Source organism: Pristiophorus japonicus, chromosome 3 (assembly GCF_044704955.1).
Source record: "Pristiophorus japonicus isolate sPriJap1 chromosome 3, sPriJap1.hap1, whole genome shotgun sequence".
Classification (NCBI taxonomy): domain Eukaryota; kingdom Metazoa; phylum Chordata; class Chondrichthyes; family Pristiophoridae; genus Pristiophorus; species Pristiophorus japonicus.
Genome location: NC_091979.1, coordinates 276,944,249 through 276,968,986, shown reverse-complemented (window position 1 = coordinate 276,968,986; position 24,738 = coordinate 276,944,249). Strand labels below are relative to the sequence as shown.

The window sequence follows — 24,738 nt, the reverse complement described above, 5'->3', positions numbered from 1 at the left end:
GGCGATGTAGCTCGCCACTTCCTGGCCTTCAGATTGCTGGCATGTGTAGAACCGATACCTCGCCTTCAGCACGCTCTGCCTCGGGTTAAGATGCTCCCGAACCAGTGTACACAGCTCCTCATATGACTTATCTGTGGCTTTCACCGGAGCCAGAAGATTCTTCATGAGGCTGTAGGTCGGTGCCCCACAGACCGTGAGGAGGACCGCTCTCCTTTTTGCAGCGCTTCCTTCTCCGTCCAACTCGTTGGCTACAAAGTACTGGTCTAGTCGTTCGACGTAGGCTTCCCAGTCCTCACCCTTCGAGAACTTCTCCAGGATGCCCACAGTTTGCTGCATCTTTGTGTTGGATTCGTATACTCATCGCCAGTTATTGTGTTCCTAACACAGGTGAGACTGCACACAGGGAGGTTAAAGTAACAGTGACCTCAGTCTTTATTAAGACACTCCAGAGTGAGGAACAGGCCTTAGGGGCCGGCTTCTATTCAGTGCTCCCAAGGGATGCTGGGATCCCTTGGGACTTCAGGGGATGCACTCCCTGGTGGCAGAACATGGGAGTGCATGCTTTACAGATACACAACAAATACTGTGTAGCAGCTTGGGAGAGGGGTGGGGGCCGGCGGTGGGTTGCTATGTTAAAGGCACTATATAAATGGAAGCTGTTGTTGTTTTCTGACCATTTCTTATATTTCTGTGGGAAACTGTTATGGTTGTTTCCCATTGAACTGTATCCGGGGTAGGACACACTATCCAGATTGCTGTTTGCAAAACAATGTTGCAATCAATTTCAGTTAAAATTACATACTCCGCATCAGTTGCAATGTAAGAAAATTCCTGAACCATGCTTATTTTTAATAATTATATTCTTCCAGCCATTCAGAGTAAATGCGTTTCTAGTTTTAAGGATTCTTTTCCTCCATCCTGATCAACAGCTATTCCAAAATAATTAACACAATGTGCCCCCGCCGCCCCCCCACCCCCCTCCCGGAGATAGGATTACATTACATAGGATTACATAGGGGCTGATTTTCAGCAAGGCCTCTGCCCGCTCAAGTGCCGCCCAAAGTGCCGAGGATGGCCGCCGAGGTATCGGACGGTACGTTGGGCGGGATATTCATGAAGAAGGTCCCTTGAAGGTCGGCAGGCGGCAAATGGAAGACGTACACCGCCAATCTGGGCGGCAGCGGGCGGGAGGTCGCATTCTCGGCGGCAGAGGCGCTTGCCGCCCAAGTGCCGTAGAGGATCAAGTCGGGCCCACGGAGGGTCGAAGATCTGAAAATAAAAATCACAAATAAAAAATACAAAAACTATCTGAAGACCTTCAGGGGACCCCATGCAGGTAAGTCACGGTTGAAAATTTAAAAAAAAATGTTCACTTACCTTTTTTTCAGGTTCTTCAGATTTACCGTCGGGGACAGACCAGCCTTCAGCCAGCAGTCCACCCCTGTTCTGCCGCCCAGTCCCGCCGACTCCCACCAAAGGAATCTGGGAGCTCGGCGGGCAGGAGCCCAGTTGCACCACTCGGCCGACCGCTGACGTCAGCGGGCGGTTCCTGGCGGCTCTCTCCTCCCATCCGCTCCAGGCCACCTCCAAAGTGGCACTGGGCGGATCTACAGGAGGAATGTCAGCGGGAGTGGGCGGCAGTTGGCGGCAGTGGGCTGCTGAAAATCAGCCCCATAGGATATATGGCACAGAAACGATTCATTCAACCCAAACAGTCCATGACAGAGTTTATGCTCCACTCGTGCCTCCTCCCATCTTTCCTCATCTAAATCAGCATAACCCTCTATTTCCTTATCCCTCATATGCTTGTCTAGCTCCCCTTAAATGCATCTAGACTATTCACTTCAATCACTCCCTCTGGTAGCGAGTTCCACATTCTCACCATTCTTTAGGTAAAGAATTTTCTTTTGAATTCTCTATTGGATTTCTTGGTGACTATCTTATATTGATGGCCTCTAGTTATGCTTTTCCCCACAAGTGGAAACATTCCTTCTGCATCCACTCTATCAAAAGTTTTCATAATTTGAGATCACCTCTCAGCCTTCTTTTTTCAAGAGAAAAGCGACCCAGCTTGTTCATCCTTTCCTGATATGTATACCTTCGCATTTCTGTTACCATCCTTGTAAATCTTCTCTGCACTCTCTCCAGTGCCTCTATATCCGTTTTGTAATATGGCAACCAGAACTGTACGCAGTACTCCAGGTGTGGTCTAACCAATACAGGTTTAGCATAACCTCCCTACTTTTCACTTCTATACCTCTAGAAATATGCCCGAGGGCTTGGTTTGCTTTTTTTTAATCTGTGTCGCACCTTTAAGTGATTTGTGTATTTGTACTCCGAGATCCTTTTGTTCCTCTACACCACCTAGACTTGCACCCTCCAAGTAATAAGTGACCTCCCTATTCTTCCGACCAAAAAGTAATACCTCACATTTAACTGTGTTGAACTTCATTTAACAATTATATGCCCATTTTGCAAGTTTATTAATGTCCTCCTGTAATTTGTTGCTGTCCTTCTCAGTATTGACTATCCGCCCCAATTTGGTGTCATCTGCAAATTTAGAAATTTAGAAATTTTTAATTCCAAAATCTAACTCATTAATATAGAAACATAGAAAATAGGTGCAGGAGTAGGCCATTCAATGAGTTCATGGCTGAACATGCAACTTCAGTACCCCATTCCTGCTTTCTCGCCATACCCCTTGATCCCCCTAGTAGTAAGGACTACATCTAACTCCTTTTTGAATATATTTAGTGAATTGGCCTCAACAACTTTCTGTGGTAGAGAATTCCACAGGTTCACCACTCTCTGGGTGAAGAAGTTTCTCCTCATCTCGGTCCTAAATGGCTTACCCCTTATCCTTAGACTGTGACCTCTGGTTCTGGACTTCCCCAACATTGGGAACATTCTTCCTGCATCTAACCTGTCTAAACCCGTCAGAATTTTAAACGTTTCTATGAGATCCCCGCTCATTCTTCTGAACTCCAGTGAATACAAACCCAGTTGATCCAGTCTTTCTTATATGTCAGTCCCGCCATCCCGGGAATCAGTCTGGTGAACCTTCGCTGCACTCCCTCAATAGCAAGAATGTCCTTCCTCAAGTTAGGAGACCAAAACTATACACAATACTCCAGGTGTGGCCTCACCAAGGCCCTGTACAACTGTAGCAACACCTCCCTGCCCCTGTACTCAAATCCCCTCGCTATGAAGGCCAACATGCCATTTGCTTTCTTAACCGCCTGCTGTACCTCCATGCCAACCTTCAATGACTGATGTACCATGACACCCAGGTCTCTTTGTACCTCCCCTTTTCCTAATCTGTCACCATTCAGATAATAGTCTGTCTCTCTGTTTTTACCACCAAAGTGGATAACCTCACACTTATCCACATTATACTTCATCTGCCATGCATTTGACCACTCACCTAACCTATCCAAGTCACTCTGCAGCCTCATAGCATCCTCCTCGCAGCTCACACTGCCGCCCAACTTAGTGTTATCCGCAAATTTGGAGATACTACATTTAATCCCCTTGTCTAAATCATTAATGTACAATGTAAACAGCTGGGGCCCCAGCACAGAACCTTGCGGTACCCCACTAGTCACTGCCTGCCATTCTGAAAAGTACCCATTTACTCCTACTCTTTGCTTCCTGTCTGCCAACCAGTTCTCAATCCACGTCAGCACACGACCCCCAATCCCATGTGCTTTAACTTTGCACATTAATCTCTTGTGTGGGACCTTGTCGAAAGCCTTCTGAAAGTCCAAATACAACACATCAACTGGTTCTCCCTTGTCCACTCTACTAGAAACATCCTCAAAAAATTCCAGAAGATTTGTCAAGCATGATTTCCCTTTCACAAATCCATGCTGACTTGGACCTATCATGTCACCTCTTTCCAAATGCGCTGCTATGACATCCTTAATAATTGATTCCATCATTTTACCCACTACCGATGTCAGGCTGACCGGTCTATAATTCCCTCTTTACTCTCTCCCTCCTTTTTTAAAAAGTGGGGTTACATTGGCTACCCTCCACTCCATAGGTACTGATCCAGAGTCTATGGAATGTTGGAAAATGACTGTCAATGCATCCGCTATTTCCAAGGCCACCTCCTTAAGTACTCTGGGATGCAGTCCATCAGGCCCTGGGGATTTATCGGCCTTCAATCCCATCAACTTCCCCAACACAATTTCCCGACTAACAAGGATTTCCCTCAGTTCCTCCTTCTTACTAGGCCCTCTGACCCCTTTCATATCCGGAAGGTTGTTTGTGTCCTCCTTAGTGAATACCGAACCAAAGTACTTGTTCAATTGGTCTGCCATTTCTTTGTTCCCCGTTATGACTTCCCCTGATTCTGACTGCAGGGGACCTACGTTTGTCTTTACTAACCTTTTTCTCTTTACATATCTATACATTGTGAACAACAGTGGACCCAGCACTGAGCCTTGTGGAACACCACTACCCACCTTCTGCCACTGTGAATACCTACCTTTCAACCCTACTCTCTGTTTTCTGTCTTGAAGCCAGCTAGCTATCCATTCTGCTACTAGTCCCAACTCTGCATTCTCTGACCTTGTTCATCAGTCTATTATGGGGTACCTTATTAAAGGCCTTTTGAAAATCTAGATAAATTACATCTACTGCATTACCATTGTCTACTTTCTCTGCTACCTCTTCAAAAAAGTCAATGAGGTTGGTCAATCAGGACTTTCTCTTTTGAAATCCATACTGACTATTCATTATTATATTTTTGGTTTCTGGATGTTCTTCTATTTTTTCCTTCAATAAGAATTCCATTATTTTTCCTACCACCGATGTTAAGCTGACTGGTCTATAATTCCCTGAACATGTTCTATCCCCCTTCTTAAATATAGATATTATGTTAGCTATCCGCCAGTCCTCTGGCACTACGCCGTTTTCTAATTAATTATTAAATATGTATAGTAATGCCTCTGCTATCTCTTCCCTGCATTCTTTTAAAATGCGTGGATGCAATCCATCCAGACGAGGGGCTTTATCCGCTTTTGAGTTTAGTTTATTTATTATATCCTCTCTTTTTATTTTAAATGCACTTATCTCATTACTAATCTCATCATCTAATGTCATCTCCACCTGTTCTATCTCCCCGGTAAATACTGAAGCAAAATAATACTTGTGGTATTATCCTGTCTATCCCTTAATTACCGTATTCCCACCTCAACCTTCCTCTTTGTATTGATATGCCTTTAAAATATGTTACTATTTTATTTTATGTTCCTTGAAAATGTAATTTCATAGTTTCTCTTTGCCTTCCTAATAGTTTTTTGGAATTCTCTCCTAATCTCTTTGTATTCTCCCTTATCATGCACTCCCCTGCTGTCTATGATAGTTTTGTGAGGAAACCTGTGCATAATGAAATCAGCCAGCAAAAGGCAAAATGCTGCTGCTTATGTGGTAAAAAATGGAACATGTTAAGCTTACTATTCAGAATGCTGAGCAAATGACCCTATTTCTGAGTAAACTTTTGAAATTTATCAATTTTTTAAAAAGGGTTGTATTTTCCTTTTAATGAAGTTCCTCCCCTGACACCACGTTTTAAAGATTCTGTATACCAAACAATTTGCAGTTCAACACAGCTAGACATTAAATGACAGTAATTGCATGAATTAATGTGAGATTTTCTTCACAGCTGATATGAAATTTCCCAACTGTCATGTTTATTTAAACGGAAAGAGGAAAGACACTGTGAAACAGGGCAGACAAAAACCCACGCTCAGCATGGCAGCAAAGTCTACGACAGGATCTCCCACTATACATCGAGGGGAAGATATTGAGATCAGCCTGTCGGAGCTCACCACTGAGCATGAGAAAACTGCACTGCAGCTGCTCACATTGCGGGTAAGAGACATCATACCCTATTACTGTTACTGGATACAGGAGAAGTGGTTTGTATTATAGCCTGTGCCCTATTCAAAGTTGATACACAATGGCGGTATGGGGAACATTCAATAAAATCCACAGTGGAATAGTTTTATGATTGAATGTTAGACCATATTCTTAAATGCAGTTTGTGTAGCTAAATTAAATAATTTCTGAATTAGACCCCTTACAATGAAAAAAATAAAATAATTTAGAATCTCTCTTATCTGAAAGAAGATATTTAAATTAGCATATTGAGAAAGTATTGAGAAAGTATACTATTGGTCCATTATATGCTCTTCACCAGGCTTGTTTCACATGATGAAGTTGGAATTATTCTACTCTCGGGAAGCTACATTTTTGTGATCATTTCAGATTGAACGCACTTTCTCCAGGATATGTTTTTTAAGTCCACTATGGGGATGAGTTTGTTAAATGAGTCGTTGCGACTTTCAGATACCAGGTTCTTTCTCCAATCTGTGACCAATCAGTTGATCTCAAACAAGGAAACAGGGTGTTGGTAGTTGCAATACAATTGGCCTCTGTGCCTTTAGGTTAGGAAGATGAAAAGTGGTCAGGGTTATTGCACCTGATCATTATCCAGTGACCCTAACAGAAATGCATGAGTGTGGACAGGATTGGGCTAGGCTGTGATATCCTTCACCCCACATGGTCAAATAGCCTGCCAAAGCTCATTGTCAAAGTTCACACAGAATAATGGCCTCTTGTGTGAAGTACCAGAAAGTACTTGATGCTGTGATCGGAATTTTGCCGGTGCTCAGCGGACAGAATGGGTGGCAGGTTAGCTGTTAAATTTTAAATGATTCACAGCAGGTCAGGAAACTGAGTAGACCCAACAGGCAGCAACGGGAAAAGCAATTAAAATCATTCGTGGCTTGTTGACAACCACTTATCCATGCTTTTATTCCCAGCTTTTTGGATTTGACAGGTCGCCCACCGATTTCCCGCTGTGCCTAGATCTTGTCTGTGAAGCTGAGGTGGGAGTTCAGTAGCTATTGAATCAGCTGTTGAGTTGACAGCTTCAAATGTACAGTAAAAGCTCCCACCTTACAGAGATATCTTCCTTCAGCCACAAACTCTTCCTCACTGCATTTCCACTACAGATTCAGAACGCTGCAAGTCTTTACACAAGTCTCCATCCAGTCTGACCTCAGTACCTCTCTCACCATTGACAGATCGCTTCTGTCATCTCTACTTCACCTGCAATCTATACTATTAGCATGGGTGCTCTTTATACACTCTCACCTTGGTCTTCAGGTATCCACCATGATCAACACCAGCAGCTCAAGGCAAACCAGCAGCCCCAGGCAAACCAACAACAGCATCAACCTTCTCCGCAATCAACTGATGCTGCACAGGACACAGGGCATCAGCACCCGAAGACATTGCTGTCCAGGAGGCCATGGATGGCCTCACCATGGACAGATTCACTTCATTTGACGCTGTATACCCTGGCTGCCACATGATGTGCCAGATTGGCATCACCCCACACCAACACCATAATCATCATCGTTATAGGCAGTCCCTCGGAATCGAGGAAGACTTGCTTCCACTCCTAAAGTGAGTTCTTTGGTGGCGGAACAGTCCAATACGAGAGCCACAGACTCTGTCACAGGTGAGGCAGACATTCGTCAAGGGAAGGGATGGGTGGGACTGGCTTGTCGCGCGCTCCTCCCACTGCCTGCGCTTGACCTCTTCATGCTCTCGGCGTTGAGACTCGAAGAGCTCAACGCCCTCCCGGATGCACTTTCTCCACCTCGGGCAGTCTTCGGCCAGGGTCTCCCAGGTGTCAGTGGTGATGTCGCACTTTACCAGGGAGGCTTTGAGGGTGTCCTTGTAATGTTTCCACTGCCCACCTTTGGCTCGTTTGCCATGGAGGAGCTTCGCATAGAGCATTTGCTTAGGGAGTCTCGTGTCTGGAATGTAAACTATGTGGCCAGCCCAGCAAAGCTGATCAAGTGTGATCAGTGCTTCAATACTGGGGATGTTAGCCTGGACGAGGACACTGATGTTGGTGCGCCTGTCCTCCCAGGGCATTTGCAGGATCTTGCAGAGACATCGTTAGTGATATATCTCCAGCGACTTGAGTTGCCTTGTATACATTGTCCAAGCCTCTGAGCCATACAGGAGGGTGGGTATTACTACAGCCCTGTAGACCATGAGCTTGGTGGCAGATTTGAGGGCCTGGTCTTCGAAAACTCTTTTCCTTAGACGGCCGAAGGCTGCACTGGCGCACTGGAGGCAATGTTGAATCTCCGCATCAATGTCTGCCTTTGTTGATGAGAGGCTCCCGAGATATGGGAAATGGTCCACGTTGTCAAGGGCCGCGCTGTGAATCTTGATGATTGGAAGGCAGTGCTGTGCGGCGAGACAGGCTGGTGGAGGACCTTTGTCTTACGGATGTTAAGCGTAAGGCCTATGCTTTCATATGTCTCGGTGAACACATTGACTATATCCTGGAGTTCAGCCTCAGAATGTGCGCAGACGCAGGCGTCGTCCGCATACTGCAGCTCAACGACAGAGATTGGGGTGATCTTAGACCTGGCCTGGAGACGGTGCAGGTTGAACAGCTTCCCACTGGTTCTGTAGTTTAGTTCCACTCCAGCGGGGAGCTTGTTGACTGTGAGGTGGAGTATGGCGGCGAGAAAGATTGAGAAGAGGGTTGGAGCGATGACGCAGCCCTGTTTGACCCCGGTCCGGACGTGAATTGGGTCCGTAATGGATCCGCTGGTAAGGATCACGGCTTGTATGTCGTCGTGGAGCAGGCGAAGGCTGGTGACAAACTTTTGGGGGCATCCGAAACGGAGGAGGGCACGCCATAGACATTCAAGGATGACAGTGTCAAAGGCCCAAAAAAGGCTATGTATAAGGGCTGCGCTGTTCCCTGCATTTTTCCTGCAGCTGTCGCGCTGCAAAGATCATGTCCGTTGTGCCCCGTAGGGGACGAAATCCGCACTGTGATTCCGGTAGGAGCTCCTCGGCCACAGGGAGAAGACGGTTGAGGAGAACTCTAGCGACAACTTTCCCAGTGGCTGATAGCAGGGAGATATCCCTGTAGTTGCCGCAGTCGGACTTGTCCCCTTTTTAAAAAATGGTCACAATCACTGCATCTCTGAGAACTCCCGGCATGCTCTCCTCCTTCCAGATGAGAGAGATGAGGTCATGTATCCACGCCAACAGCGCCTCTCCGCCATACTTTAGCGCCTCAGCAGGGATTCCATCCGCACCCGTAGCCTTGTTATTCTTGAGCTGTTTTATGACTTTGCCTACCTCATGCAACTGAGTTGGTGGCAGGTCGCATGCTGTGAGATGGAGTCGAGAACACTCGAGTCAACGGCAGAGTTTCGATTGAGGAGATCTTCAAAGTGCTCCTTCCATCGGGCCCTGACAGCCTTGGTTTCATTGATGAGTGTTTCCCCGTTCTTGGCCAGGAATGGGGTGGGGCCTTGAGAGTTTGGACCGTAGGTGCCCTTGATTGCAATGAAGAATCCTCGCATATCGTGGCTGTTGGCCAGTTGTTGTATCTCCTGTGCTTTCTCTATCCACCACCTGTTCTTTAGGTCCCGGGTTTTTTGTTGGACCTGAGGCTTGAGCAGTCTGTAATGTTGCTTTGCAGCTCCCAAGTTGGGTTGTTGCTTGAGGCTCAGAAATGCTCTGTGCTTGCAATCTATAAGTTCTTGGATCTCCTAATCATTTTCATCAAACCAGTCCTGGTGTTTTCTGGTTGAGTACCAAGTGTCTCTTCACAGGCACTGGTTATAGAGGCCTGGAGGGCAGACCAAGCGCTGTGGGCATTCAGCATCTCAGGGTCATCAAGGCATGCCAGATGAGCTGTGAGGTGCTGGCTGTATAGGGCTCTCTTAGCTGGGTCTTTAAGTGCCCCGGCATTTACTTTTTTGCAACACTGCTTCTGCTGTCCCCTCTACTTTGGGGCTATGTTAATATCGATAATGGATCGGATTAGGCGGTGGTCCGTCCAGCAGTCATCAGCTCCTGTATTGGCGTGGGTGATGCGCACATCCTTGCGATCACTGGCTTGGACAATGACATAGTCGAGCAGGTGCCAGTGTTTGGAGCGAGGGTGTTGCCACGATGCCTTGTATTTGTCCCTCTGGCAGAACAGGATGTTGGTGATGAGGAGTTCATGTTCTAGACATTTTGTCAGGAGTAGGGTACCACTGGAGTTGGCTTTCCCTACCCGCTCTCTGCCAATCATGCCTCCCCAGAGGGTTGTGTCTTTGCCGACCCTAGCATTAAAGTTACCTAGGAGGATCAATTTGTCACCCATGGGGACGAGGGACAAGGCTGTCTCGAGGTTGGAATAAAAACCCTCTTTGGTCTCATCCGTTGCATCGAGTGTTGGGGCGTACGCACTGATGACTGTGACGCATTGGTTCTGGGATAGGGTAAGACGAAGAGTCATAAAGCGTTCGTTAACCCCGCAGTGGGAGTCTTTGAGGTGGTCAACCAGCTCATTTTTGACAGCAAAGCCGACTCCATGAAGGCGGCGTTCTTCCTCTGGTTTTCCTTTCCAGAAAAAAATATAACCTCCACCATGTTCCTTCAGCTGGCCTTCCCCTGCCTGCCGGGTCTCGCTTAGGGCGGCGATGTCAATGTCAAAATGCCTGAGTTCCCGGGCAACTATGGCGGTGTGGCGTTCCGGCCTCTTGCTGTTGGAGTTGTCCATGAGGGTCCTGACATTCCAGGTTCCGAATTTCATATTAGCGAAGTGGAAGATGCCTGTGCGTGAGTTCTTTTAACGTGGGGTGGCCGCTGCACACTGACAACCACACGGGCTTAGCTGAGCAAGGTGTTGGCTCAGTGGCAAGGAGGTCCAAGACAACTGGAGACCAGGCAAGCTGTATAAGCCTAATTGCCTACGGCGAGTTGTTGGCCGCAAGCTCAGCGCCGAGTAGCGCCATTGATGGTAGGTGGCCCGAGGCTTGGTGGGGGGGCAAGCATTAGGAAGGTCACTTCCAAGGTTATTTTAGAAGTTTAAAAGTATTTCCAAATTGTTTAAAGCATCCCTACAATGCACAAGCCATTTCTTTCATGCTCATCACCATTATGGGGGTTACCGTTATGTCCCTCCATTCACTGCAACTCATTAAGCCACTTCCAAAGGTGCACACAAATTTATTCAAGAATGTAAAGTGTTCAAAATAAAGGTTTCAATGTTTGACACCACATTAACAGAAATTTTACAAGAACATTGCATAAAACACCTGATTGCACTAGGATGAGGGTGAGTGTGATGGGGGGCTCGTGAGATGGGGATATGTTAATGTAAATAAAGAGGGATGGGAGGAGGTGCAAGGTAAGTTGGTGTGAGTAAGGATGTTCAGGAGTAGAGTAGGGAAGGCAGAGTGATGTGGATGTGATGCGAGGCATAGCAGGATGAGGTTGAGTGTGGCTTTGTACTAACGTTTCGTGATCTACTGAGATCATTAAAATTTTTGCGGCAGTGCACCCAGGATCCTGACGGCATCCCTGCTTGTGCCCTCATCTGCAATGTGCAATCAGGCTGTATTGATCTCCTGGAGAGGTCTCTTCCGCCCATTGGAAGGGAAGAGGACCTCCCTGGAGGGAGTGATGGGGGAGCCTGGGTGCAGCCGTGCACCTCTGTGCAGTACTTCACTGCTGTAGAACATTAACAGCACAACTGTCAAAAGAAAGTTGTTGATAGTCCCTTTAAGGAAACCGGCTGATGACGCATCATCAAATGAAGTCACCAGACTCGTTTCCTCTAATTGGCCGGGAAACGCGCTGGGTGGGCTTAACAAGCCCAATCTTGGGAAATTCATTTTGGAGACATGGATGCAGACAGCAGCGGGGTCAGGACCCGCCACTGATGTCGCCCACCATTGGCCTGCTGAGGTTCGTAAAATCGCAGCCTGTGAACTGTCCACACCTGCAGAGGGAAGGGGAGAAATAGTGTTTGAGAAATTTGGCGTAAAAAAACCTTGATTGTGTTGTGGGTTAGTACATAGTGGGGTAGAAATTCAGTGCCGCCCAAAATGTATCGCACCTACCACTTCTGATATGTTTTCACCGCCGCTGTGGACGAGGTGGCCTCCTGCACGAAATTCAGTTCTTTTGCATTTTTTTGGAATGGACAGAATGCGGCAGTAAGCACTCTAGAGGGGTGGAAATGGAGGCGGATGGAGTCTCCACCACTGTCAGTCATCAGCCTGGCGCTGATGATGTCATGATACGTGTACGTCATCACGTCTCTCACCTTTACTTAAAGGGGAGAGCCGCTGCAAGCTCTGTGACAATTTTAGTTAGGTCCACTGGACCACCAGGGAGGGTTTCGGCTGGGCCAGCGGCCTGGCACCCAAGAGGGGGTGCCAGGCTACCTTTTGGTGGCCCAGCCGAACCCGGGGGCATAATTGTCCTGGCAGTCGGCCGACCAGAAAAATTCAAATGGCGTCCGCGACACTGCGCCCTCCCCTTGAATGGCCCCCGCCCAGCCCATGTCGCACACACTTCGAACACAGTGCACCGACAGGAAAAGCTGTCGGGGCACTGCTCGGCAGCTCGAAGATTTTTGTCGCAGAATTTTGATGGCGGTGCGGGAGATCAGTAGTGCGCTCTTTGATGATGCTCTTAGGAGAGGTTGCCAGCAGCGGGGCAGAAGTGGGGACCACCGGAAAAGTCAACTAGGTGAATTTCGCTGGCGGCGGCCATTCGACCACAAATCGGCGGCCACTTGACTCCGCCGCTTGGCCGCAGCTTGGTTGCTGCTTTCCGATGGTAAGAGGTCTTTTCGGGAGGCTGAATTTCGGCCCCAGCAGTTTCACCTCTAAGAGCTGAGCTTGATTATAGCTCAGATTGATAGGATGAATATTTCCTCTCTTTGCTGGCTTTGATATATGAAATAAGTTTGATCGCATGAAACCACATCTCAGTATGTACAGTACATGTCCATAAAACAAAACCACCGATACATTCAATATTAATTAGCATTATTTGGTACTCCTCAGTGCCAGTTTATGCATGCATACCTTAACTTAGGGCCTTGGACTTGCCTATTCCTTCTTTGACGATACTGGATATTCCTACTTTGCAACTTTTTAATTGAGTTTGGGGAGTAACTGCATGAAACCTTTTGACCAGTCTTAATGATCTCAAAAAATGCACATAATTATAACTTAGGATTAAATTCTCACTGAGCCACTCAGAAATCCAAATGCTATATTTAATATATTGAAGCAACTGACAGCTAATTGGTGTTCTCTGAATTCAAGATTTCAGTGTCCTAGCTGCACATTAATAGAGCCCCTTATTTTCTTATTATTAGTAGACCTTCAAATTATATAATTGACATTTTTTTCAGTGAAGCAAAGTATAGGGGATCATTTTAGCCCTGCCCACCCTGGATCCACCAGGAGCCAACCGGCGGTGGCTTTCATGCGGCAAGGTCACCCACCCAAAGCCAGTGGGATCCTTTCAACTTACGCATGTCGGGACATGATGACATCTTGGAGAACCTAACTGCAATTTTAACTTGGCGGCCTGAGCGGGCTGCTGTAGTGAGATTCTCGCCAGACCACACCAGCAGCAAAACAGATCAGGGCCAATAGAGGCAAAAAAGGTACGTTTAACATTTTTGTTTGCTATCCTTGTCGGGACTGAAGGAACAAAAGTGTTCCTCTGGAAAGCTTAGGCCTCCCCTGCAGCAGACTCACCCCCTCCCCGATTGCAAGACCCCTGCGGAATGGCCCCTGTTAGCGAATGGCCTCCAGGCCTCCTGATGTTCCATCACTTGCCCATGACGCCCTGCCTGGAAAGGGATTTAAATGAGGCGTGGCGGTTAAAATATCCCAGGCCTCATTTCTGGTGCAGCGGGTGAGTTTCTAATTCACACCAATGCACACCCACCAACAACTGGCACGGAGTTAAAAATGAGCCTATAGTTTATTTACAAATTATTGCTAACACCTAAACTTCATGAGATTAGTAAGTTAAATGGCTTGCAGTTTTTTAAAATTAAAATATTCTAAATATAATTTTGAGTTTAATCTTTCATGTTTCTCTCCCAATAATGTGGACTGATTGGTTGGGTGATGCATTTTGCTCTTTTAAAAAAATTGGTTGTATAGCGACTGATGTTTCCTGCCCCACCGCTCCCCATTTTGCTGAGTGCTGCTTGCCCCTAATCCCCTCACTCCCACCTCCTGAATGTTGCCTGATTACAGCTTGCTGAGTGCTATCAGGCTTCATAGTGAAAAAGAAAGACTTACATTTATATAGCGCCTTTCACAACCTCAGGATGTCCCAAAGAGCTTTACAGAATACTTTTGAAGTGTAGTCACTGTTGTAATGTAGAAAACGTGGCAACCAATTTGCACAACCACAAGCTCCGACAAACAGAAATGTGATAATGGCCAGATTATCTGTTTTAGTGATGTTGATTGAAGAATAAATATCAGCCAGGACACCAAGGATAGCTCCCCTGCTCTTTTTCGAAATAGTATCATGGGATCTTTTAGTCTGGGAGAGCAAACAGAGCCTCGGTTTAACGTCTCATCCGAAAGACGGCACATCTGACAGTGCAGCACTCCCTCAGTACTTCACAAGAGTGTCAGCCTAGATTTTTGTGCTCAAGTCTCTGGAGTGGGGCTTTGCACCCACAACCTTCTAACTCAAAGGCAAGGATGCTACTAACTGAGCCACGGCTAACACTAACTATGCTTCTATATATATTTATAATATATATATATAAGCATAGTTAGTATAGTATAATAATACATTGGGCATAACGTATCATATTTTGTCATTACATTTCTGCTTATGTACCATTGAACGCTGACCTCACTTTGGAAGACCTTTAATTAATTGTTGTTCTCAGCACCAACAAAAGGCAGCTGATTCCACAAAGGTCAACTCGGGTTCCATTCAAAGGAGGATTCAGCTCAGTTTTTTCACTGGTATTCCAAGAATTACCACTTTACAATACTTTATATAAATAAAGCTTAAATCTAAGCAGATGTCTGCATGTTCTATCAAAATAGTTTCAGTTTCATTTTACCTATGTGAAAATTAAGAATTTGGATTGTAATGCTAAAAGTGAGAATCTTACTGTAAATATTCGAGAGAAAATTAAAATATTAGTGGGGTGTACTGGCACATGCTGCAGGACCAAACAGCTGAGAGGCAAGAACATTATTTTTTATACAGCTGCAACAATGCATATTTTAAAGCAGCTTAATTTTTTTTCTGCTGTTTGAGTGTGACCTTTTGTACTGTTCTTCAGCCTCTTTTTATTGTGTGTCAGCCTCCAACATTATACACAAGAATAGCTGGGATAATTGGATTTGAAACTTGCCTTCCCTCGCTGTGGGACCAAAGTGTCACCTCTGCTGAGTGCCTGCATGATGACTCAGGCAAAACTGGGAGCTCGTCACATGGGTAAAGGCCAACTAAACCCATTTTTACAATTACATAACACAAAGCTGTGGCTCCCGCAAGTTTGGTTTGTCTTTTACACTGGGTAAAATCCTGACTGAACTTCGCATCTTCCCGATGAAATACGTGAACAACAAAAAAGCAAATTTTCCTACAATAAAGTTTTATTTTTGATTAACTTGAAAAATAATTTGAGGAACTGTATTTGTATGCTGAGCAAAATGTACAACAAATGGAATTATTCTCATGAATAAAATCAATTATTTTCTATCTAACCGTTCTTGCTATTGAAAATAAAATTGCTCAAGTATATGAAAATGACTGTGAAATGCTCACACACTCCATTATCAGTTATTAGTCTTGCAATGCTCAGTAAAGGAGTTTGCATTTCAGTATAGCAAGTAAAATTGCTTTTTAGCCACTTAAGGCAGCATTTGATCACTTTATCAGACTCTACACCACGCTGGAATTATAGCGAATCAAGGAGAAACTGAATTGAGTGTATTAGCAATTTCTTCACATCTTTTAGCTGCAGATCATATAAAGTACCTAAAACCACATTTCTGCAACAATATACATAATTTTACTGGAGAATGGAGGGTGAGGAAGAGGAATTAAATATGTCAATTAAATTCACGTTGTTGAAGAATATAATTGAAACACGTTTGTAATGTAGCTTCAATATAAATCAGTTTAAGGTTATGTTTTTGCTTGGTGCGATCACAAATTCTGATCCACTCCTGGACAACAAACTAAACCATTTTAGTAGGTGGCTCTCCTTTCCTTTATTGGTCTCCATGGGCTTGCATGTTGTGCAGCTAATAGTTTGGATGGCAACGTCCTCTGCCAATGCAACTTTAAAACTGGTCTCTAGGAGACATGGGAAAGCAGCCCAGTATGACTCTTTCTTTCATTTATTTCCATCTTTATGTGTGGGGAAGAACTGAGCTTCCATTTAGCACTGCTCAGAGGTGGTATGATTTAGATTAGAAAATCAGCTTTCTGGGCTGTTGTCTGAACAAATCTATTTCTAGCTATTCTCTGAAGCAGTGTGTTCATTCTTTAATGAACTGTGCTATTTTCTTTAATTAAAAAAATGAGTGTTGCTGATCAACATTCAGTAGACAATTGGCCCAGAAATTGCGGTCAGAGGCTTGAAAAATTTCTACAAATTTACCTGGTAGTCCCAGAGGTACGGAGACTTGTGGTCCTGGGCCTCTACGCAAAGGCTTGCATAGAGGCTCACGTATCCCAGACACGTAAGCACTTCGTACGCATTCCTGGGATCATGTGGCCCAACCGTATATAAAGTACTTACCATAAGTATGAATGGGAATACCCCAAAACACACAAGCACGTAAAATAAATATTTTTAAAAATCACATATTTAAAATGAATCAAAATGAAATTTAATTAATTATTTAAAACAAACATTTAATTTTTTGAAAAATAAATGTATATATTTTAAAGGGTCTAAAAATAAGCTTACTTTACTTAATAGGATCTTAAATGTTTAAATTATTGAAAAATATATATTTTTCTGTCCTTTAAAAGTCTAACACTGATAAAAAAAACAGGCCTTATGTTTCCTTTTATCAGTCATGCTTCAGATCAGGAAGACTTCAGGTTCGGTCCCAGGTCTGTGCTGATTTACATAACAACCTCCCCCCTCCCACTATCTAAACTTCCCCAAGCCCCAGCCCTAGCCCGAATAGTCCCCAATAGGGGGTCTTAAAGACTTAAATCCCCACCCTAACCCCAACCTCTCCAATCCCAAAAGTTCAGGCCTACCTCAGGCCTCCCGCCACAACACGCATCGACGTCTCCCGGCTGGTCCTCCTGCAGCAACCCGACGCGACTTGAGCCTCCCGGCTGGACCTCCTGCGGCGGCTGGATGACTCAACGTGACCTGGACCTCCCGGCTGGACCTCCTGCGGCGGCTGGATGACTCAACGTGACCTGGACCTCCTGGCTGGACCTCCTGCGGCGACTGGGCGGCTGGACCTGACTATCGGGCCTCCACCTCCTCCCGCCCCCCATCTGAACCTCTCCTTCTCCACTGGTGGCCTGGTCCCCTCTCCTCCTCCAGCACGTGGTGAGTACAATGGCTGTGACCCCCCCCGCTCCCGCATTCTGAACCCCAGTGCACCGCTGGCCCCCCCCCCAATGCCTGCCCCCAACCAAGCCTTGGACCACCTACCATCAAGGGCGCCACCCAGTGCCGAGCCTGCGGCCAACACCTCGCTGTAGGCAATTAGGCCGATATAGCAGTGCCTGGTCTCCAGTCGTCCTGGACCCCCTTGCCACTGGACCAAGACCTCGCTCGGCTAAGCCCGTGTGGTAGCCAGCGTGCAACGATCACCCCACATTAAAATAAATCACGCACAGGCATCCAAAGCGAGCGTAATTTCAAATGTGATGCTGAATGGCAGTCAATGGCATTTAATAAAATGATTGCTTTTCTGCTCCTTGCTATAATCATTCCATAAGTTGTTACTATGATTTTTTTCTGAATTTGCTTTCATAATTTTCATAATTAGTTTGTTAACATTACCAATTTCATGCTGGTTTTCCAGCATTCTATTGTAATTTTCTGAACGCTCCACTGTAATTGGACCCACTAAATGATGTTTCAACATTAGCGCTGCACTGACAAAATCAGATAGTGATGCATTTGAAGTCAAAATTCTGCATTTAAATACTAAACAGCTTCGCCAGGTGCGTACGGAACACAATGCACATGCGCCGAGAACCAGTTTTCCAATCTGTCAAAATTTCTTCAGACAGATTCATAGAAATATTGAAACATAGAAAATAGGTGCAGGAGTAGGCCATTCGGCCCTTCGAGCCTGCACCACCATTCAATAAGATCATGGCTGATCATTCACCGCAGTACCTCTTTCCTGCTTTCTCTCTATACCCCTTGATCCCTTTAGCCGTAAGGGCCATATTTAACTCCCTTTTGAATATATCTAATGAACTGGCTTCAACAATTCTCTGCGGTAGAGAATTCCACAGGTTAACAACTCTCTGAGTGAAGAAGTTTCTCTTCATCTTGGTCCTAAATGGCTTACCCCTTATCCTTAGACTGTGACCCCTGGTTCTGGACTTCCCCAACATCGGGAACGTTCTTCCTGCTTCCAACCTGTCCAGTCCCGTCAGAATTTTACATGTTTCTATGAGATCCCCTCTCATTCTTCTAAACTCCAGTGAATACAGGCCCAGTCGATCCAGTCTTTCTTCATATGTCAGTCCTGCCATCCCGGGAATCAGTCTGGTGAATCTTTGCTGCACTTCCTCAATAGCAAGAATGTCCTTCCTCAGATTAGGAGACCAAAACTGAACACAATATTCCAGTTGAGGCCTCACCAAGGCACTGTACAACTGCATTAAGACTCCTTGCTCCTACGCATCCCCGCAGGAAGGACATCCGTACAGCAGAGATTGGGCTATTTGCCCAACTCATGCCCACGAATGTCCTTCAAACTTTTATGCCTGGTATAGCTTACTTTTACCAGCGTAACACTTTTAAAACATAGAAACATTAAATGTAATAATTCATTTTTATGTTAAAAACCCTGTCCATTAAAATAAGTTTATTTTTAATTTAATTTTTCTAAAACATTTAATTACATTTAATTTCAATTAATTTTAAATATGTGGGGTGATTTTTTTATTTATTCTGCTGTGTATCTTGTTTTAGGGGATTATTCTCATTGATAGTAATGGGAGCCAGTACAACAGAGTTCCCATTTTTATCAATCAGTGATTGGTGGTCCAGGCCCATGTGATTCCAGCAGATGCGTTTACAAATGGAAGACAGGTCCTCTTTTGCTGCGCAGTGAATGAAGGCCTCTGACTGGTATCCTATGTTCCTCTGGGACCAGCAGGTAGTTTCGTAGATTTTTTCCGGGTTAGAGGCGTTCGTATGAAGGAAGCTTCCAACCGCAATTTTCGTCTCAATATTGCAGTACAAACAGTTCTAAATGTCCCCTTTCTATTCTGGTTAATTGCTCTAATACAGTGTCGTATGTAATATAACAGGGTAAATAATTCTGTGGAAGTTGCCACTTATGCTGCAGAGCACATTGTCATGGGCTGATGACTCATCTCCCAGATGTAAAGGGAAGAACATCAATAGTGTTCTTTTTGCTAAGTCCATTTCCTTCCAATTATCTCCTTTTGGTTTTGCCTGCACTATTAATAATGTATGAAACAAATCACATGACTTGTACCATGTTGAATTTGAAAGCATTAATACCAGCATATTGAAAAAAACCCCGTAACATATTTTCATCGGTACATTTCTGATATTTTTAATAAGAAAATAATATTCAAACAAAGAACATCTGCTTTCACCTTCCCACTCTGCCTTTATTGCTGCTTAACATAATCTAGGTTGACATTTCAGTGCAGTACTGAGGGAGTGCTGCATTGTTGGAGTTGCTGTCTTTTGGTTAAGATATTGGGCTCAATTTTGCCCAAGCCCGCTTTCTGACATATTGCCAGCGTTACGTCTATTTTTCTAGGCCAGAAATGTGGCAGAAATATTTTGCCAAAGTTTCCCTGATGTATAATTCATATTTGGCGCCACACAACGTGTCCAGTCGCCTTGGGGGGTGGAGCCTGTTGTCTGCACCGAAAAAATGATGCCACACCTTCTGCGTATGCGTGAGAAAAAAAGTGACGTTTTTGACATTATTTCAATGAACGCGCATGCGCAGTACAGCTCCTAGTCGGCAATCGGCCATTTTTAAAGAGCCAGTTGCATGTGTGACAATGTTAAGTGCTGTGTGAGAGCATTGGAAAAATCGGAGCTGCAGTAATACAACTCATTGCAGTCTTATGACTTCTCCCCTTCTCCTCCCTCCCCCAAACTCATTGCAGTCTTGTGACTTCTCCCCCCTCCCCCCCCCCCCACCTCGCCAAATCAATGCAGTCTTGTGTCTAGTGCAGCAGCCTTCCGATCACCACCTCCCTGATTGGCAAAAGAACTAAAGGCGACATAAGAAAAAACTTTTTTATGCAGCAAGTGGTTAGGATCTGGAATACTCTGCCTGAAGGAGTGTTGGAGGCAGACTCAATCATGGCTTTCATTGGGGAGTTGGTTAAGTGCCTGAAGGAAAAAAATTTGCAAGGCTGCGGGGAAAGGACAGGGGAGTGGGACTAGCTAAAATGCTCTTGCAGTGAGCCAGCAAGGGCTTGTCGGGCCGAATGGCCTCCCGTGCTGTAACGATTCTATGATTATATGAGTTATTGTGATCGGGAATGCACTGCCTGAAAGGTGGTGGCAGCAGATTCTACCAAAGAGCCAGCATAGGCAATGCTCCTTTTACGTTTTTTTTTTAGGGTGCGCGGCCTATGTATAAGGCGCTGAGCCGACTACACGTGAGCTCCAGAGAGCTGCGCAGCTGCATGGGAACATTAAAGGGAACATTGGGCACAGGCACGATGGACTGAATGGCCTCCTTCCGTGCTGGATCATTCTATGATTCTATGAATTCAAATTAATCTGTTATGCATTTCCACAGCTTTCTAAATAGGTGTTGTTACAATTTGTGTTCCTAGTTAAGTTACAACACAGTAGATGTTTAGGCCGTTTTGGGGGAGTTCTGTGGCTCTTCCGCCAAAGTTACAGCGGACAAGTGGGTGAATCCCCACAGAAATTCATCCCGTGAAGTATCGGTGTACTGTGCACTGTGCAATGAAGTAGAAAGATGCAATGTTTTGTTAATAATTCTTCCCAAAGTAAGTTTATGATATTATCCAAAACAGCTGGGTGTGACGGTGCAGTGGTTATGGTCCTGGATTAGCAACCCGTAGGTTGTGAATTCACAATCCCACCATTGTGAAATTAAATTCAATACATTTGGTCATTGGTGTGTAATTTATAATTTGATGTAACACCTCAACTGCTTCACTAATGTCCCATCACCCCGACCCTACTCTTGTCCACACTATATTTGGTTGACTCTTAATGCCCTCTGAATATGGCCTTGCCAATTTTGCCTGTATCCTGAGAATAATTTTTTTAAATGATTTGGGAGAGACTGCAAATGGTTACAGAATGGCATTGCAGGAAGGGAAAGAAAATAATTTACTGAATGTATGGAGAAATGGAGAGGAATTAATTTGATGTAACGTTCTCAAGGGCAATTAGGGATGGGCAATAAATGCTGGCCTTGCCAGTGACGCCCACGTCCTGGAATGAATTTTTAAAAAATCATTATGGAGTCGATATTATGCATGCAAATAGAAAGAAATAATTTCACTTGTAATTTATAGCAAGAAAGTGATGTTCCAACTAACCAGAATGTGTTGGCAATAGATATAAGAAACTGCACAGAAAGCAATCTGAGTGAAATATGGACGCAAGATTGAGTAATCAAATGAAAGAACAGTCTTACCATTTAATTTTAGTTCCTCTGTAATGGAGGGTGCAACTGCCCTGTAACTTTAATCTCAATTTAAGTTATGGTCTGAATGAAAGCATACAAACTTCTATCCAGCCATGATGTGGATGTTAGAATCATTTTAAATGATCCACCCATTTGTCCTTTATAGAACAGATGTTGTCACAAGGAAACCTTTATATATTCAGTAGTGTATGACACTGCTACATGAAAATCATAATGTAATTATATTACTCCTGTTTTCTTTTGTCACCAGGAAGCACTGGAGATGTATAAGCCAGATTTTATCGCTCGATCACAAAAGCGTATAAAACAGCTTAAAGTTAAGGCAAAGCAGAGGAGAGTTCAGCTGCTCGAACCGATGAAGCAACAAAGGAAAAGAATGGCACCACCAATACAAAACACGGCATTACTTTCTCCAATTAAAAAGCGACAATGCACCGTACCACATCCTCTGAGTGGTAGGTTCTTTCTCATCACAACCTGACTCACTTATTACAGGGAAAAAGCAGAATATTGTATTTGCGAAAGTGGATCAAGTTTAGATACTCTCTTCACTTGAGCAAAAATCATTTCATACTGAGAGATTTGGTTTATTTGATTTTTAAATTGTCTCGCAACCTCATTTGGTTTTCTTTGTAGGGTAACATTTTTCCCTAAAGTTTCCTGTGTAACTGACAATTTAGATACAGCACTTAAGTTTGATGGAATACTTGTACAAATCTATAGCTAGCAGTGCACTGCAGACATCCAGTAATACTTATATATGGAAATGATTCCAGTTGGTAGGATGTGTGAGTGCCTTCATGAGGTAGGTCATCAGTAGCCAGGCCAACATTTTTTTGAAGGATTTTGGAAATGTTATTTTAGACACACCCAATCGAATGAAATCCAAAATGGGATTTGCTTTCAGGTCTATTCCATGCCACGTAGTGGCTTGTTAACTTATCATAACTGAAAGTATTGCAGACAGATAGTATATAATAAAAACTGACAAACGTTTCTGATTGTGAGTCGTAGTAAATGTACTTTGGTGCAATACAGTAAAAAAAAAGTTGTATGAGAAATAAGTGTTTGGTTCCCACATTGTGGCTGTAGGATCAGTGCACTGTGAGTTTTGTATTTTCATAAGTTAGGAATTGTCAATCTCATCAAATCTTCAGGGTTTGGCCTCATTTTAAATTCATTGCAAGTTCCCCACCAGGATTGAGTCTGTTGAAAGGGGGGACACAGAGGGAGGGCAGGGAATCCAGCACAGCTGCAGCTCATAAATGAGCTGCAGCCTCCATTAAAAAGGGAGGTCATTTTATTGGCAGCAGGAGTATCATAGGCATCAAGTGAATCATAGCAGCAAATGTGTATCATTGGACAGCAACAGCACAGTCCTCACAAAGAGCTCCACCATTCAATAATGCAAGTGTGGAGCTGATCCTTCAAGAAGTGGACCACAGGAAGCTTGCCCTATTTTCCACTTAAGGGCATGATACCTCCCAGAGTAATAGGTGGCCCCCAAGGATCAACATGATGTCTAACCTTCAGCGAAATTGGGAGCAGATAAGGAACAGGTTTGCCAGCTTCAGAAAATTGGCTGAGGTAAAGCTTTTAATTAGACAAAGTAGATGGGTAAAATCTGCATGCTGCAAAGAGTTCCCTCGCGAACTGTTAAACTTTGACCGCGGCTCATTGCAAAGTGTAATAACTCGTATCCAACTTCATAAGTCTACCCATACTGCAGGGGCCAAACTTACCAGCTGTTATTACATGAACATTTGTAAAGGTGAGCCCACAAACCAAGCTTTCAACTGTATGATGAATGTGTATTTACTCACACATGCTGGGATACAGCATGAGTAATTGCATGTCATTATGTGTGCTCCCTTCAAACTTGCAAATCTGCTTGTCGAGCTAATGAGCACACAACAGATGATTTCATGGCCTGCTTTGTACCCATGTTAGGAGGCATTTGGGTTTAAGGATTAAAATATATTTTGTGTGGCCCTTTGATTGAGTTGTGTTGCGGAATGTGACTGATCTTTGTCCAGTTGGCTTCTCAGCTTTACTCTGCTGCAGTGTTGGGCAGAAATGCACTTTCTCCTGGGCCAAAGTAATTTCTCCACTCACTTCTGGGATTTACTGTGACCTCCACCTTCGCCACCACTTCATACTTTTTTTGACATTAATTCTGGGGGATATGGGTGTCGCCAGAAAAGCCAGCATTTATTGCTCAGCCCTAGTTGGGCTTCAAAAGGTGGTGGTGGCTGACTTACTTGAACCGCTGCAGTCCGTGCTGTTAGGTAGGAAGTTCCAAGATTTTTGACCCAATGACAATGAAGGAACAGCGATATATGTCCAAGTCAGGATGATGTGTGACTTGAAGGGAAACCTGGAGGTGATGGTGTTCCCATCTGCTGCCCTTGTATTCTCAGCTGGATTGCCTCTGCTTCAATACCTGGTCTGCTTCTGCTGGAAGCATTTGGTCTACGCTGAGCTAGTTCTGATCTGTCTTTGCTGATTGCAACCCTGCTTTGGAACCTTTTCCCTTGCTAATGAACGATGTCTCCTTTGCTGATTTCTGCTTGCCTTGCCTGGCAGCCTGCTCCACTCAACCTTCAGTACTCCTCCATTATCCTTCACAGGGTTGGACTGGCTCACAGTGCCTGATTTATGTTCACAAATTTCAATGGGAGGAAAACCAAAGTCCATACTCCTGTAAATTTCTGACCATTCTCCCACCAGTAGCACCCAGTCAAGGAATCAGCCCCAGTGTACATACAAAAGCTGCTGTTATATATTTTTTGCATCATAAAGACTTGAAATTAAATTATTAAAATTCCACACACAAACAGTTCATCTCACCTGGGTTGTCACCAGATAGCACCACGTGGAGGCTTGGTGTCCCCCCACAGGGAGAGCGCAGTTCCATTAAAGACACCCAGACCACGCATACATTCTTTAGTCAGAGTCATATTTATTTCATAAGTCCTGAATTTCG

The 24,738-nt window shown here is 44.6% G+C and overlaps 1 protein-coding gene across 1 annotated transcript in view; it reads left to right on the top strand.

Annotated features, from left to right (window-relative positions):
- Positions 1 to 22,074: 22,074 nt before the first annotated feature.
- Positions 22,075 to 24,738, top strand: part of c3h10orf90 (chromosome 3 C10orf90 homolog) — a 45,029-nt gene continuing 42,365 nt past the window's right edge. Inside the window, exon 1 of the mRNA XM_070875019.1 lies at positions 22,075 to 22,207. Within this exon, the coding sequence (XP_070731120.1) occupies positions 22,108 to 22,207 (100 nt within the window). The 5' untranslated portion in view covers positions 22,075 to 22,107. The remainder of the gene's footprint in view (positions 22,208 to 24,738) is intronic.